The 16,744-nt window shown below is 34.0% G+C and overlaps 2 protein-coding genes across 3 annotated transcripts; one reads left to right on the top strand and one right to left on the bottom strand.

Annotated features, from left to right (window-relative positions):
- Window positions 1–1,053: 1,053 nt before the first annotated feature.
- Window positions 1,054–2,114, bottom strand: LOC148579329 (uncharacterized). 2 transcript variants are annotated; one of them, XM_088506660.1, is made up of 2 exons: window positions 1,698–2,114; window positions 1,054–1,451 (listed from the first exon to the last, which is right to left on the bottom strand). In XM_088506660.1, the coding sequence occupies exons 1-2, from the start codon at window positions 1,786–1,788 to the stop codon at window positions 1,054–1,056; spliced, it is 489 nt and encodes a 162-aa protein (XP_088362786.1). In that variant the 5' UTR covers window positions 1,789–2,114. The 2 variants fall into 2 exon arrangements, with proteins under 2 accessions (XP_088362786.1, XP_088362788.1); XM_088506662.1 differs by having other exon boundaries at window positions 1,054–1,437.
- Window positions 2,115–2,217: 103 nt separating this feature from the next.
- On the top strand, window positions 2,218–10,932 carry LOC107624124 (conserved oligomeric Golgi complex subunit 8). The gene is made up of 5 exons (XM_088506665.1): window positions 2,218–2,325; window positions 8,207–8,359; window positions 9,058–9,196; window positions 9,961–10,145; window positions 10,341–10,932. The coding sequence occupies exons 2-4, from the start codon at window positions 8,252–8,254 to the stop codon at window positions 10,086–10,088; spliced, it is 375 nt and encodes a 124-aa protein (XP_088362791.1). The 5' UTR covers window positions 2,218–2,325; window positions 8,207–8,251; the 3' UTR covers window positions 10,089–10,145; window positions 10,341–10,932.
- Window positions 10,933–16,744: the final 5,812 nt, after the last annotated feature.

Genomic DNA, 16,744 nt, shown 5'->3' with positions numbered 1-16,744 from the left:
TATTCCTATTTATAGTATAATTCTCTAATTGGGCTAGCCCAATACTAATTGTATCATTATCTTACCCTTCAAAACAATCTTATCCTCAAGATTGTAAAAAAAAAAAATATAAATCCCAATAAAAATTATAAAAGCTAATTACAATTAATAAAAAAAATCAAAGAATTCTAAAATAATATTTTCTATGCTACTGCTACAAAAAAATAATTTACCACTAGGATTCCATTGTTTAAAAAAATTTAGGCCCATAAAAGTATCAAAATAATTTTTGTTGAAAAGAAACCCAAATTTAGACCAGGCTAATTAATTGTGCTCGATGCATTTGAAGGCCCAACCAGAAGCCCACTTCAAAATTAGGGGTCATCTCCTTCAGAATTGCAACGCTTCTCCTCTCCTCCTGCAGCATCCCCAGTGGCTCCTCCCTTCCCTGCCCTGGGTTTCACTGCTGTCGGGAGAACCACCGGCGCCGCCTGTGCCTCTTCCCCTTCCGTCACTGCCTCTCGCTTTGTCCTTTCTCCTTCCTTGGGCGCCACCCACCACGGAACGAGCCAACAACCGCGTGTGCCGCCATTGCTGGGGAACTCGAGGCTTGGCGCCTCTGCATCACGATCCCAGGGAAACGATGCCGCCATGAGCGGTGGTGGCCTAGGCACTATCCGTGAAGAATGGTGGAGCCGACCTCTGCGAAGAGCTCGCGGTTCTCCTTCGCGTGGCGCGACAACGTCGCAGAATCGCCTTCGAGATCGGACGCCCTCATCCCTCCCTGCCACGGAGGCGCCGATTGCAACACCCCCTAGCCGCCGTGCAGCGTCATCTGGGACGGTCTTCGATGGGTCCGGCGGTTTCGGTGGTGGAAACTGGCGATCGTCTTCCCCTCCCACATCGCGATCTGGCCGCAATTCTCCTGGGTGTGCCCTCGCCGAATCGAACCACGGTCGACCTCCTGCGGTCCACCCCTCCACAGAGCACGTCGGTCGCCACTTCCGGCCATCCCAATGTCGGAACCCGCCAACTCCATCTTCTTCTTCGGCCACTCTAACCACCGTGCGAGCATCAAGCCAAACCACCACTGCCCTGTCCTCTCTCTGCTCCGACGTCTTCTGCACAGCACCATAGAGCATCGCCGGCTGTTCGCTTTGCATCTTCGCGACCCCAAGGGAAGACCGCCGCAAGGAGTGGAGCTGGTCTTGCCAAGATCGGAGACACGCGCCGGAACCCTCCGCCACACCTTCGAGGATCTCTGGTGTTGGTCGCTGCTGCCACTCCGTCAACCCAGGGCGTCTCGAACATCTGCTCCCCCTTCATGGAGGCGCCATCCTCGGCGCCATTACCAGTTGTCAGATCTGCCGCTTCTACGTCCTTGACCGGATTTGTTCCCCGCCACGGACGGCCACCGGCATCTAGAGGTTGCGTTCCGGCATACAGGTAAGCTGGTCCCTGAATCAGGAAATCTGATTGGAGAATTGGATAAAAAAAAATAAAAACGAATCTGATTATAAGTTGTAAAGCAATAAGAATATACAGATAAAAATGAAGGGTGAAAGAAAGAAAAAAGATATATCAATGATATAGAATTCGAATGAAATTCTGGTTGCTTGTGTGATCAAATCGGTTGAACTTGTTTTTGGAAGAAGATATCTCTGATGCGGTTTTGTTTGGATGTGGATTTGAAAATCTGGATCTAAAATTATTGATACCTTCTGCAAATTTGTTGTTGAATTGTTTGTTGAATCTGAATTTGCATTGAGTTCTTCTTCTTCTGCAACCATGGGTTCTGAAGGTTGGCATGAATTTTGTTGTTGCTGAAATTGTGGCACCGCATCTTCTGCATCAATTGCATAATCTGAACTTGTTGATTTGCACGCTGATCTTGTGAAATTGAATTTGTGATCTATTGTTGTTGAATTTAGTGCTGAATTTCTTGTTGAATCTGTAATTTTTGTTGATTTTGATTGTTGCTGTTGTGGTCGAACTTGTAAATTGAAATCTGATTCTTCTGCTTCTTCATCCTCTTCTGGTGAACTGGAGTCATGTTGAATTCTGAAAAATTGGTTGCTGCATTCATCAATGCTGCATTCTCATAATCTGATGCTGAATTCTGAAATTGCAGAGCCGTAAGTGTTGAATTGTTTACTTCTGGAGCGGTTGAATTATTGTTGATTGGCTGAAAAGCTGAGGTTGATTTGGCTTGAATCTGAAAAATTGGATGTTGCTGCTTCTGGATTTTGGTTGAAATTTCTGCTGGTAGTGCACAATCGGCTTCCCCATGGATCCTCTTGGTCACGGTTTCACCAATTTTGTTGCAAGTTGCCTGAATTTCTGCAGGTATCTTGGATCGTTTTTCATAATCTGAATTCAAGCGATCTAAGCTAGTTTGAATTTGATCCCAAATTGTGTCATCGTAGGAATTTGGCATGGTGTTCAATGAAAGTACCATTTGATATGAATTTGTATCGAGAACTAGAAAGAATTAGAGATAATCAGAGAGAATAGAAGAGAAATCCCTACAATTAGGGTCAAAGAGAGAAAGTAGAGTTTCCAATTACACCATGCATATCCTACATTATTACATCATACTCTTATTTATAGTATAATTCTCTAATTGGGCTAGCCTAATACTAATCATAGTTTTTTATTGCGGATGGCGGCTAATGGCGGTGAGCCAAAAATCCGCCATAAAGTTATAGCGGATGGCGTTGCGGAAAATGGCGGAAATGGCGGATTACCTCTAAAATACACATATATGTGCAAAAAAAACATGCAGAAAAATTGCAAATATAATAAACTATAAAATCTATCTATATAAGCAACTTTCTAGTCATAAAACATCTAATTAATATAGCAAATATAGTAGCAAATTTAGTAAATAAATATAACATCAAGTTCAAATCATAACTCAAAAGTCATAAGCAAGCCATAAAATAGAAGACATAAAACATAAAAACTATAAACCATCTACATTCTAGCTCTCATCAAATTCATCTAAATTAACACGATTATTATGGTGACCCTCTACCCCCTCATCATCTTCTGATTCAGTATCATTGAATTGAATCTCCTCTTCTTGTTCTTCTTCATTTTCAGAATCCTCTTCATCTTCAAATTCTGGTTCTTCTTCCTCTTCCACAATTACACAATTACTGCTTTTCCTTTTCCTTTTTTTGAAGCCTTAGACCCACTTGGTCTACCCTTTGCACCACCTCTTGCAGTTGCAGGTTCTTTTCTTTTTCTATTTTGTTGTCTTCTAGTATATGTTGTAGGCTCATGTCCTCCCATTGCTTCAAAAACAAGGTTCCAACTCAAAGTGTTGTCATTTTGATGAACCAAATCAGCATCATCATCCATATTATCATCATCTCGAAAGGTGGCAGTCCCAATTTCTCCCACTAACCACTCATTACACTCATCAATGTCATTGAGTGCAATAGGGTCAACTTCATTTTTAAGGTTGTACCTCTCGATGAGTTGTTGGTTATACTTTATGCAGGACGAGCAGCAGTTCCAGCAGCATGGCCAGCAGGGGCAGGGGCAGGGGTAAGGGCAGGGGTAGAGGCAGGGGCATCAGAATTACGGGCTGGTCTAGAAGTTGACATGATGAACTGAGCTGAAAGGAAAAAAAAATTGGAGGAAGAGAGGTTTATGAGGGAAGAGAAGGAGAAAGAGACAGTGAAGTGAGTGAACTGAATGAAAAAAAAAAGGAACGGTAACTTCTACAAACCAGAAAAAAGAGGGAACTGTGGTGATGAGCGGCGGTGACCACCAGCGGTGATGGTCGGCGACGAACGGCAACAGGCGGCGGCGATGGGCGGTGGCTAAGATCGGCGGTGATTGGAGGCAAAGAGAAGAGAGAAAGAGAACAGAGAGAAAGAGCCGTTTTGGACGTTCAGAGAGGAAGGCTCGTTTTTGAACTGCAGCGGTTGAACGTGGGTTACTCTTTCATTTAGGGTTTTGCAAAATTACCCAATTACCCTCGAATTTTTTTAAAAAATCCGAAAAAACCCGCCATTCTCGCGCCATGGCGCCACCGCAATTGCAGCGCCTTTTGCCCCGCCGTGATAAGCACGTCGCGGTGGCCTACATATGGCGGCGAGGCCAAATCCGCCCACGCCATTCTGCCATAGCGCCGCCATGGCCGCTATTTTAAAACACTGATACTAATTTTATCAGTTGCCTTGTTTTATTGTCCTTCCTTATTTTCTTCTTCTATTAATCCCAATCGCAATCAATTATCACGATATCATTATGGCAGCTCTCATTTTTATTTATCACTTTGATTCATACATATCCATTATGTTAACTTTTGAGTTGTTAAAGATTTGTTAAAAGAATTATTTTCTTGTTTTATTTAGATATCTAGATGTATAACTATTATATAAATACTTATTTTTCATACTTACTTGTTAAGTCATATTTTATCATTTTAAAAAAAATTTGAGATATCAAGCATTCAAAAGTTTTGTATAAAATAATAAAATAAAAAATAAAAAAATTATAAGTTATTTAATTTTTTTAATATATAGAATAATTGAATTTAAATTAATGTAGATATAATACTAAAATTATTACGTTGTTACTATGTGTAACAATGAAGATATAAATTTATAAATATTTGTAAATTTATTTATTTCTCAATTATAAATTTATAAAAATTTATATTTAAATCACTCTTTCTCTCGCATAATTTTAATAGCTAAAAAAAATTTATTTCTTATAATTTTATAGTCAACATTTTAAATTATCTTTAGTTTTATTATTCTTTTAGAGTTTTTAATTTTTGGTTTCATTATTCTTTTTTCTTACCATTATATATCTATCTACATATACCTTACCACCACTCTTATATTAGCTTGTTCTCTTTTTCTTTCTCCGTTTTTTATTCTCTTTCTATCTTCTGTTTAATCGCAGTTAGTTACCATCATATATTAGTTCATCTATAACAACTAGCGGCTCAACAGGCACTATCGTGTCTGTTCAGCCACTTTTCTATTATTGTGAAAAGATTAATTTTTATAATTTTATTTTTAAAATTATAAATTTAATAAAATAATTAAACATTAAAAATTAAAAAATTAAAAACAAAAATAAAAATTTTATAAATTATTTAACTTTTAGAATGTATAAAATTTATAAATTTAAATTAAATAAGATATTAAACAAATTTATTATGTTGTTATTATGTGTAGCAAAATAAAAATTAAGATTTAAAAATATTATTTATAATTAACTATTTAAAAAGGTTATTAAGTTTATTTATTTATTTTTAATAGTATTTCATTTAAAATAGAGATAAAAATTTATATTCAAAATACTCTTTATCTTTATGCATAATTTCAATTGATAAAAAATATTTTTTTAATTTTATATTTAATTTTTTAAACTATCTTTAATTGCATTTTTTTTAAATTATTAATTTATATTTGTATTATATCACCTCACTGTATCAAACACTATTCTTTCTCTTACTATATATTGTTGTTTATACACATATATGTCATTATCTCATCGTCACTATTATATTACCTTGTTCTCCTTTCTCATTTTTTCTTCTCCTTCCACATTCTCTTCTTCCGGTCGTTATTAATTATTACCAAGTATCATCATGGCAACTTTTACTCTTGTCTATCACTTTAATTTATAACTATCTATTATGTTAACTTTTATGAGTTGTTGAAATTTTGCTAAAAGAACTAAGACATAAAGCATTTAAAATTTTTTGAAATTATCAAAATTTGATGTCAGTAATCATGAAAAACAATATCAAAATATATAATTTTCAACCAAAATAATAAAAAATAGTACATAATTGTAAATTTTTTAACTAATAATTATAAATTTTAAGTCGCAATTTAATATAGTACTTTAGAATAGAAGGCAACCATTGCTATCCACATTTGACTGCTATTTTATAAGTTTGATATTTATTTTATTGTGCACATCAATTAAACTATACTTTATTATTTCATTTTACATGTTTGAACTAATGTCATCGTATTATAAGGATGAGATTAATTTTCATAATTTAATACGAATCTTCTTATTATTTTGTTCGTCATTTGAATACTATCCATAAAAAATAGTTAGTTAAAGTAAAACATTATATAAAGAGAGATAGAAAACTTAGATTTATCGTTCTGGTTTGCTTCTTAAACCTTACTTAATATACTCAATTGTAATAGCTTTGATGGTGGTGATTTTTTGTAATTAGTTAAAAAGTTTCAACTTTCTCTTTCTCTTTCTAACTCTTTTTACGATTTTGAATAAATTTAATTTTGTTATTAAATAGTTTTTTAAGTTTAGAATATTTTTAACTTTCTATATAATAAGTATCTTTTAAATTATCTAATGCATAAACGGGTTACATCTTTTCGTGTATCTTGAAAGTAAAAAATTAAAGTTAAATGATATTAGTTTTTTTATTAAGTACAAAAATAAACATTAAGTCTAAATGATATTAGTTCTTTTATTAAGGCAAAGAAACTCCATAAAAGGGTAATATTAAGTCCCATGTTCTTATATACGAGAATATGTACCATTTATTATATTATATATAATTGTTGTACCATATAACAAAAGGTGAAAATCTATAAAACCAATACAAAGAGTTGACCACGACTTTAGTTTCCAATTTTTTTAACTATATTTACCCTCTAAAAAATTATTTCATAAAGCAAATTATAAGAACAAAATAGTCATAAAATTTATTTTAAAAAATCTAATAACCTCCCACTAAAATAAAAACAGTTTTATTACTCCTGTAACCATGATAACACATCTCCTAAAAAAATATCGTGTCTGCAAATGGTTAATAAATCAAAAAATGGACTAAGTGAACATCAATGTCTTCACATCTTTTACCATCTTTGTGTTTTGTTCAATTCTATGTTAATTTTAGTTTATATCTTTTATTTTATCAATGTCTTTACATTTTTCACCATCTTTATTGTAAAATCGAAAAATTAGCGAATAATTGGTCAATAAATTAATTTTTAATAAAAAAGATTAGAAATGTAAATTTTATATTAAAATAGGATAGAGCTAACTATAATTTAAATATAAATTTTTATAAATTTATATCTTCATTGTTACACATAGTAATAACGTAATGATTTTAGTATTATATCTAAATTAATTTAAATTCAATTATTCTATATATTAAAAAAATTAAATAACTTATAAATTTTTTTATTTTTTATTTTATTATTTTATACAAAACTTTTGAATGCTTGATATCTTAAATTTTTTTTTTAAAATGATAAAATATGACTTAACAAGTAAGTATAAAAAATGAGTATTTATATAATAGTTATACATCTAGATATCTAAATTAAACAAGAAAATAATTCTTTTAACAAATCTTTAACAACTCAAAAGTTAACACAATGGATATGTATGATATGGTAGTAATTGATTGCGATTGGGGTTAATAGAAGAAGAAAATAAGGAAGGACAATAAAACAAGGCAACATAATAGTGACGGCGAGACAATAATAATTATACATGTAAAAAAAAAAATAATAGTGTATAGTATGATGAGATGATATAATCAAAATAAAAATTAATAATTTTGAAATAATAATAAGATTTAAGATAATTAAAGATGTTCAATATAAGATTAAAAAAATAATTTTTTATCTATTAAAATTATGTATCTTCTAAAATAGTGCTTTGAATATGAATATAAATTTTTAAATTTATTCAAAATTAAATAGGATTGAAAAAATAAGTAAATTTAATATATAAATAACTAATTTGTAAATAATATTACTAAATCTTTATCTTGATTTTGTTACACATAATAACAATATAATTTTTTCCTTTATTTTTTAATTTAAATTTATTTATTTTATACTTTCTACATATATTAAATATTTAAAATATTTTTTTATAATTTATTTTTTAATTATTGATATTAAATTTATAATTTTAAAAATAAAAATATAAAAATATTTTTTTAATTCAATAAAAAAAGCGGGTGAACAGGTCGTGCCGGTTGAAGATTTTGATAAAAAATGAAGACTATTTTTTTTAGAATAAAAAAAATCTAAAATAATTATCATGTACAATATACATATCCTTCCTCCTTTAAAATAAGCACAAATTTTCATTCTTCTTCGTTCAATTCTATTCTTTATAAAATAAATACTAGAATAAACAAGTAAACGGCAAGAAAAAGAAGTGTTAATTGTTGTGATGGATGTTTTTTTAGGAACCGGAGCTGCTTCGCGTTGATGCAGAGCGGATCCGGCGGCAAATGCAGGAGGTTGCCGTAACGAATTACCGGTCATTCATTTCCGCTGCGGATGCATTGATAGCAATTCGTGAGGAAGTCACCTTTATTGACAAGCATCTTGAAGCCATGGTAATTTTTATTTTTAAAATAATTTGGTTTATATTTTTCTTATTGTGTGTTATGTATTGTTCAGATTTTTCAAATGTCAGTTTTGATATCAATTAAGCTTAAATTGTAAGCATTAGCTGATTTCCTTAGTATTGCAAGCGTAGTTATGCTTTTTTGTGCGTTGAGTTGAGAATTTGTTTAGGAGTGATAAAGTCCTAATGCAATTGGCAAGTATAAGATTAAATTCATCCAATTTGATATAATATTTCTTCATGAGCCGATTGACACATATCTGATTGTTGGGATGACTTTTCCAATTTTGGGAAGGGAATAGAACTTTAGATGCATCTTGGCCAATGTTGCGGGCTACATAGGGGGTTTTTTTTTTTTGAAAACAAAGAGCTCAACACAGTACAGTGGAGCAGTCAAACATAGTTCTTTTTATGATCTTCACTAGGTTAAGTCATACTCAAAGCACATCATAATACACTTTGGTTTTTCTACAGGGATGTTCTTAACTTATTCTCAAAGAATATGAGTACCGCAGTAGAGAACTTTCAGGTAAGTTCAGTGCAGTTAAACTATTTTGCATGTGTGTAAACTGAAATTATGTATTTTTCATTTTTCATTAATTCAAATGAGCCAATGGGCTCCATATTATTCTCAGTAAGTTGGCCAATTTCATGTCATGATCAATCAAGTATTTGATTTGTTTTCAGTTGGTCTTGGATTCGCATCGGTGGGTTCCGCTCCCAGCTGTTGGCTTCCCTGCAAATACTGTTGGTGAAGAAAGTCAGGAGGATGTCACTCCACCATCTTATTTGATGGAGCATCCACCTCTTGCTGTTTTTATTAATGGTAAGTCAAGTTATTGTTTCTTGCTAAATTGGAAATTGCTGATGCTTCATCATCTGCCTATATCTACAAATTCATGTTGCAAGTTCATATCAACTGCCTCATTTGAATAAGAGTATAGGATGAAGAGTTCTAACGGGTTCAAAAAGTGTAAATCAACCTTTCTTATTACTAGTGTGAAAATACTCTACACTCTTGTAAAGCCAATCATCTTTATTCCAGTTCAATTCAGACCAACTTTACCCCAATGAATAACTTCTTGCAGAATGGATCCTCACAAAATCAACTGAATAAATTAAGGCATGTATACTGCTGATAAAATTGGACACTTGTGATATTCCACTGAAATGCTAATTTCATACTGACTGTTTAATTTTTAAAAATTTGCAATTTCTCATCAACAATTGACACAGTAGTTGGGTTAATCAAAACCAATTTCTACCAGAAGTTATTGAATGATGTAATTTCTGTTTTACAATATGGTCTATTGTTGATTGATACCACATACACTCTCTATCACTTTGTGTGTGTGTGTGAATGTGTCTATAAACTTCTGGATCAGATAAAAAATATAAATGGCAATGCATAATGGAAATATTCATGGTTGATATGTGATGTTTGTAGCAAGTTTATTAAATGTGTGCGGTTAATCTTATGATGGGATGATGTTATATGTGCTATTGTGCTTCATCACTTAGTCCTCCTCCCCTAGTCAGTCTCATTTATCCTTGGATTCATTTGCACTGCTATCTCTTTGGTGGCTGCAGGTGTATCTGCAGCAATAAATGAGCTGCGTCCATGTGCCTCAATAAGTCTAAAACATGTCGTTGTCCAAGAATTGATTAAGGGATTACGAGCTGTTTCTGATTCATTGTTGCTGTACAATACAACTTGAGTGCTCAGAGCGAACGAATCAGCACTTTTCCTCTCACTCTGTCGGGCATTTATTGAGGTGCTTTATGATTTACATCCATGAGAGTGATATTATAAAAATAATAACAAATTAACTAACCTTTGTCTCATTAAGTGGAGTATGATACAAAATTATTGTTTATAATTTGAGCTGCTAATCTGCTCTCATGCTCTTTCAATAAATTACTGTAAATATATGTTCTTGATTCCTTGAAATTTTTATTTTGATGTATAGGTTGCTTATCCTCATTCTGCAACATGTTTTGGATGATGTTACCCCGGTGGAGCAACAATTATTATGGATGCTAAGAACTTGTATGACGGAATCAGCCGCCTATTAGAGACATCCTCTGCTGCAAGAGAGCTCCCAAAACCAGTGAACAATGGCAAAGCAAAGGGTGCAGATGAGAATGGCGATGTTCTGGCAGCAGCAAAGAACGGAGGAACCCCTACCGCCAAAGAATCCGAAGCCATCAATGCTGATGAGGTGGTGATGGAGGAAGTCCCTATTCCAGAGACAGAACAAGAACACACCAATAATACTGAAAAGCCCATGAATGATAGTGTGACGTCTTAGTGATGGATATAAATGGATATAAATGTATTTCTGTTCTTCCCTTGTTTGCATTTTATTATTCTTTTGTATCTTCAAGAAAGGATGTCGCTAGCTGTAATTATATTGTTGAATTTCGTCAAATTTACATAATCTTCTAGTCCATAGAAAGCATTTGTCCTAAGAAAGAAGAGAATTTTGACAGAGATTGTTGCTTGTATTGCAGAGTGTTGTTTTCTTACCCTTAATAACATTGAAATCCCTAACCATGAAAGACACTTTTCCAGATGGGTCTCCAAGTTCCTCAAGGAACAGATGTAGGCTTGGTTTGGTAAAGCTTTTACTTTTTTAAAAGTAGCTTATAAAAGCTGTCTTTTAAAAGACGGCTTTTTAAAAGCTGCAGCACTTGCGTTTGGTAAAATCAAATTAAAAATGACTTTTAATAAGCACAAGCATCACAATTGTGTTTGGTAAAACAACTTTTAAAATTTTAAAAAATTATAATAAACATGTTTATAACGAAGAATAATTTATTTTTTCAAATTCTTTAAAATTTTATATAATATTTTAAAATAAAATAATTTTAAAATAAAAAATTCATAATAAAGATAAGTATTATAAATAAACTTTTATTTTTTAACTATAAAATTTTATATAAGTATCATAAAAATTTATTTTATCCTAAACATCATCATTAAAAATACTAAATTACCTAACTCAAATTTTAGAGACTATTGGTTTTTTTTTTTCCAAAGATAATAGGTTATATTTCATTAATTATTAAAAATGAAATACAAAGATGTCCAAAAGGAGGACAACATAATAAAAGGTGGGGATTTCCCAAAAACACTACACTGAAGGTATTCATCCGACGGTGCGTGGTCGAAAAACGAAGAAAAATCTTAAAGAAGAAAGAATGATAAATCCAATTGCATGCAACTAAGAGCTTGCCTCATGGAGATGACGACCTAAACTGGGAGTTCTTTGGATTTCACGGAGCAACTTGACAGAGCTTGCTAGAATGGCAGACGGCATAGAAGTAGAACCTTCAAAAATCAACTGGTTGCGAGCTTTCCAGCAGTTCCAGCAAATGATGGCAAGCAATTGAGGATTACGGTCAGCATTCTTCAACGGGTTAAGTATCTCTGTTGATGCAGTCCACCATGTCCAAAAGTCGTTAGAACTCTGAGGGGAAAGACAGTCACGAAGATAACTCTGAGACCATACGTCTTTAATTCTAGAGCAATTGATCAGACAATGAGTGACTGTTTCCGTTGCTTCATGACAGCAGGGGCATATTGGTGATATAGATGGGATGCGGTGATGAATCTGAGCAAGCACCGGAAGTCGGTCATGGAGAGCTTTCCAGATAAATAGCTTAATTTTGTGAGGCAAGTTCAACTTCCATAGATCAATCCACGGCTTTTTCTGCTACATATAATTAGGGCAAAGCTCCAGAGGCGGATGGTAAAATAAATAGTCAATTCTGTAACCTGAAGCTGTATCATATTGCTTGGATTTGTTCAAATCCCATTGCAATTTGTCCCTACCCTGCTGAATTTTAACTGACAAAATCCTGTTTGCAACGTCTTGGGGAAATAATTCTTGAATGAGATTTTGATTCCAATTCATATCTTCAGTAATTAGATCTTTAACTCTTGGAACCAACTCAAAAATAGCCTGTCTATTTGGCATGTCAGAAATCATTAAAGGATACGGAGGAGGCAGCCAAGGATCCTCAAAGGTTCGGATATTCTCACCAGTACCCACAGCCCAATTAAGACCTTTTTCAACAATCTTTCGGCCTTCCAGTATGCTCCTCCATCCCCAAGAAAGTAAGACTCCAATTTCTGCCGTTATAGCATTACCATTGCTAAAGTATTTACCTCTTAGTATTTTGGATAAAAAGGAAGTAGGCTGTGTTATAAGTCGCCAAAACTGTTTGCCTAAAAGCGCCATATTTTGGATTCTGAGATCTTTAAATCCAAGGCCTCCTTCTTTTCGTGGGCGAGTCATAGTGTCCCAGCTAATCCAAGCCATCCGCCTTTCAGAACCCTTTTGTCCCCACCAGAACTGAGAAAGTAGAGAGTGAATTTCCGAAATTAAACCATCAGGCAACTTGAAGCAAGACAATGTATAAATAGGAATAACTTCTCCCACTGCCTTAAGCAATATGTGTCTACCACCTGACGAAAGAAGATTGCGCTTCCACCCTTGGATTCTTTTCCGAATCTTTTCTTTGATCATACTAAAAGAAGCCTTTTTCGATTTAGAGACTGTAGAAGGCAAACCAAGGTATTTATCCTGAGCCCCAATATGATTAATATTCATAGAGTTAGCCAGTAGTGTACGAGTAGTGGAGGGAGTGTTGTGGCTAAAGAATGCAGCAGATTTATTAAGATTTACCCTCTGGCCACTGATGCTTTCATAAGAATTCAATAAATGCAGGATATTTGAACATGCTTCAGGATTAGCCTTACAGAATAAGATGGAATCATCAGCAAATAGGAGGTGGTTGACCTTGGGACATCACCTATGTATCTGAAGACCCTGAATTAGTCTGTTTTGTTTTACCTTGTGTAGCAAGAAGGAGAGACCTTCTGCACAGAAAAGAAAAAGATAGGGGGATAGAGGATCTCCTTGTCAAATACCTCTATTTGGTTTGAAGAAACCATAAGGTTGTCCTTCCACAATAACAGAATAAGAAACAGTTGTCACTAATTCTCGAATCCACATGATCCACCGGGAGTCAAAACCAAACTTCTCTAATATAAACCAAAGAAAGTGCCATTCCACCCTATCATATGCCTTACTCATATCTAATTTTAGCGCCATTTCATTTTCGAGACCCCTTTTTTTGTTCTTCAAGTAATGCATACACTCGTGAGCAATTAGGATATTATCAGAGATTAATCTGCCTTTAATAAAAGCACTCTGTGTAGGGCTAATTAGTCTATTCATCATACCCTGAAGCCTATGTACAAATACTTTGGAGATAATCTTGTAAAAGACTGAAGATAGGCTTATTGGTCTTACCTGAGTCATATCTTTAGCATCAGAAATCTTGGGAATAAGATAGATCTGAGTGTGGTTAAAACCCTTCAAGATTCTGCCCCCAGAAAAGAAGCTCTTAACTGCTCGAAACACATCACCACTAAGTATGTTCCAGAAGCTTTGAAAAAATTTTGCTGTCATACCATCATCTCCTGGAGCACTTTGAGGATGAATGCTAAATGTTGCGCGTTTCACTTCCTCTATAGTCACTGGTCTTTGAAGCCTACGGTTCATGTGAGCTGTAACCTTAGGTTCAAAATCAGTAAACAGAGGTTCAGGGTTCTCATGACAAGTGGAGGAAAAGATGTCCTTGAAATAAGATTCAGCCACAGAAGCAATACCAGCATTTGAAGTAGCCACTTCACCATCACTGTCAGTTAGTTGCCAAATTCTATTCCTTCGGGTTCGATTTCTAAATTTTTGATGGAAGAAAGCTGTATTCTGATCACCAGATTTGAGCCATTTGACTCTAGACTTATCTTTCCAATAAGATTCCTCATTTTGCAATGCTTTTTCAAGTTTGTCCTCTATTTTTGAAATGATGTCGCCTCTATGAATTCCTGCTAAACGAAGTTCCTCTAATTCCGACTGTAGTAAATCAATCTCCACCTTCGAATTAGATCTGTGTTCTTGCTGCCATCTGACAATCTTATGCCGACAACACTTTATTTTTTGAGCTAGGATATACATGGCTGAACCATCAATCTGTTCATGCCAAACCTCTCTAACAATCTGCCTTATTTCATCATTGGAACACTATCTTTCTTGGAATTTGAATCGGCGTTTAGATATCTTAGTTCTCGGATTAGAGTCTAAGAGAAGAGGGGCGTGATCTGAGCCTGATTCTGACAGTCTAAGAACCGTTGCATTGGGATAGAGTTGCTGCCAATCAACTCCTACCAGGAATCAGTCCAGTCTTTCTTGTATCAACTCATCACCCCTCCGTCTATTTGACCAAGTGAATGGTCTTCCGACCATACCAATATCAATCAGGGAATTATCATCAATAAAACTATTAAAGGTTTCAATAGAAGAAGGAGATTTAGCACCCCCACCTTCTTTCTTCAATTGATTAGAAATGGCATTAAAATCCCCCATTAACACAACCTTACCATCGAACTGTTGAGTGACTGAAGTTAATTCAGCAAATTGAGCCATTCTATGTTGATCATTTGAACTGAGATAAACACCTAGAACACCATAGGGATCATTAGAACCAGCTGTCAGAACTGATGCCGCAATGAAAAATATACCATGCTGTAAAATCTGAACAGTGCAACCATCCCTCCATGCCATTGCCAAACCCCCTGATAATCCATCCGGATCCACAATAAACCATTCCTTGAAACCACAAGATCTTAGTTTTCCTTCAACTTGTCGAGATTGATTTTTTGTTTCACAGATAAAACCAACCTCGGGGGAGTAGGATTTGTAAATCCCTTTAAGATTGTGGATTGTCAGGGGTCTCCCCAAACCCCGACAATTCCACGAGAGCAGTTTCATATTTCTCTAGATGCCACTTGAAGGCTGGCACCCTCCACCGTCATAGCAATTATATGAGGGTTCTGAGTCTCTGATTTGTTGCCCATGGTGTAGAGAAAATCAGAATTGGTATTCAATGATTCCAAAGAGAAATAAGATATATAGAATGAGTGAATAAGAAAACGGAATGAATTAAAAGAGGAATGAATTGGGAGAGAAAACGAAAATTAGGGAGCTAAGTGGAAAAAAAATTAAGAAAAGAAAGTAGAAGAAGATGGAAAAGGGTTTGACGAAGAAAAAAAACAAAGAAAGGTGTAACCATGGAGGCGGCGCAGTGAAACCCTAGCAGAGCGTCGGGCGCTAGATGAGGAGTACGTACTCCCACTCATTAGCCAATAATAAATTTGTATGTAATCCAATGTTAGTACTGGGTACGTCCATTACCCATCTATATATATTGGCTCACCTTTACAAATCACAAAAAATAGGACACATATCTCAAATAAACTACTCTTACGATTATATATCTATATTTACATATGTATATACATGTTGTTATTATAATTTTGACTAATATTTATGCAAGAAAAATTTTATAATTGGTTTTCATAAACCAAGTCATCCTCAGAAAAATTTTATAATTGGTTTTCGTAAACCAAGTCATCCTCTTCACATTTCAAAGAACAGATAAAAAACAAACAAACATAATAGAACTACTGAAAAAATACAAAAATAACGCACAAAAAAATAATATAAATAGATAGAAGTTTATACTTAATATGTGATAGAGATATATTTGTATTGAAATTTGTGAAGATTAGGTTGAAAAATAAAAAATATATGAAGACTGTGTTAGAATTTGTGAAGGTTAAGATGAGAAGTTTAAAATATATGAAGATTTCAATGACAATATAATAGCGGAAAATATGTGCGGAAAAATAAATAAAATTTGATAAGCACAAGCCAGCTTTGAAAAGTTCCAGGTGCTTTCAAAAGCACCTTTAACTTTTAAAAGCCGCAAGCACAAACACTTAGACTTTTTAATTTACTAAACGCAAAATGAGGTTTAAAAGCACAAACACCTCTTAAAAAGATTTTACCAAACCCAGCCGCAATACTATTTCCAGTGCCAAAAATTCTGCCATGCAAATGGAAGAAGTATTCACCCAATCCACCAACACAAATTGACATACTCCAATAGTGTACCTCAAAGTCCTTTGCTCATAATAAGCACATAATTGTATCCTATTCCTAATCCCACTACTTTGCAACTCCCTCTCAATCCTCCTATTTACTAGCCATGCTTGTGCAAAAGAGTTAATCTTTTATTAGATATAAGTGCATTCCTTCCTCTTCAAATCCTCCACACAACAGCGAAAAACAATACTACCGAATTATACTATTTTTGTTGAAGCATTATCCTAAACCAACCGTGCACCGGCAACAAAAAACTATGTACATGTTATGTCTTAAAAAAAACAGATATTTATGTTAGCAGCATAAAATATATGATAAAATATAAAATATATATTAAATATTTGTAAAATAAT

Source organism: Arachis ipaensis, chromosome B10 (genome assembly GCF_059453495.1).
Source record: "Arachis ipaensis isolate K30076 ecotype BB chromosome B10, ASM5945349v1, whole genome shotgun sequence".
NCBI classification, from domain to species: Eukaryota; Viridiplantae; Streptophyta; class Magnoliopsida; order Fabales; family Fabaceae; genus Arachis; species Arachis ipaensis.
This window is presented reverse-complemented; position numbering and strand designations above follow the sequence as displayed.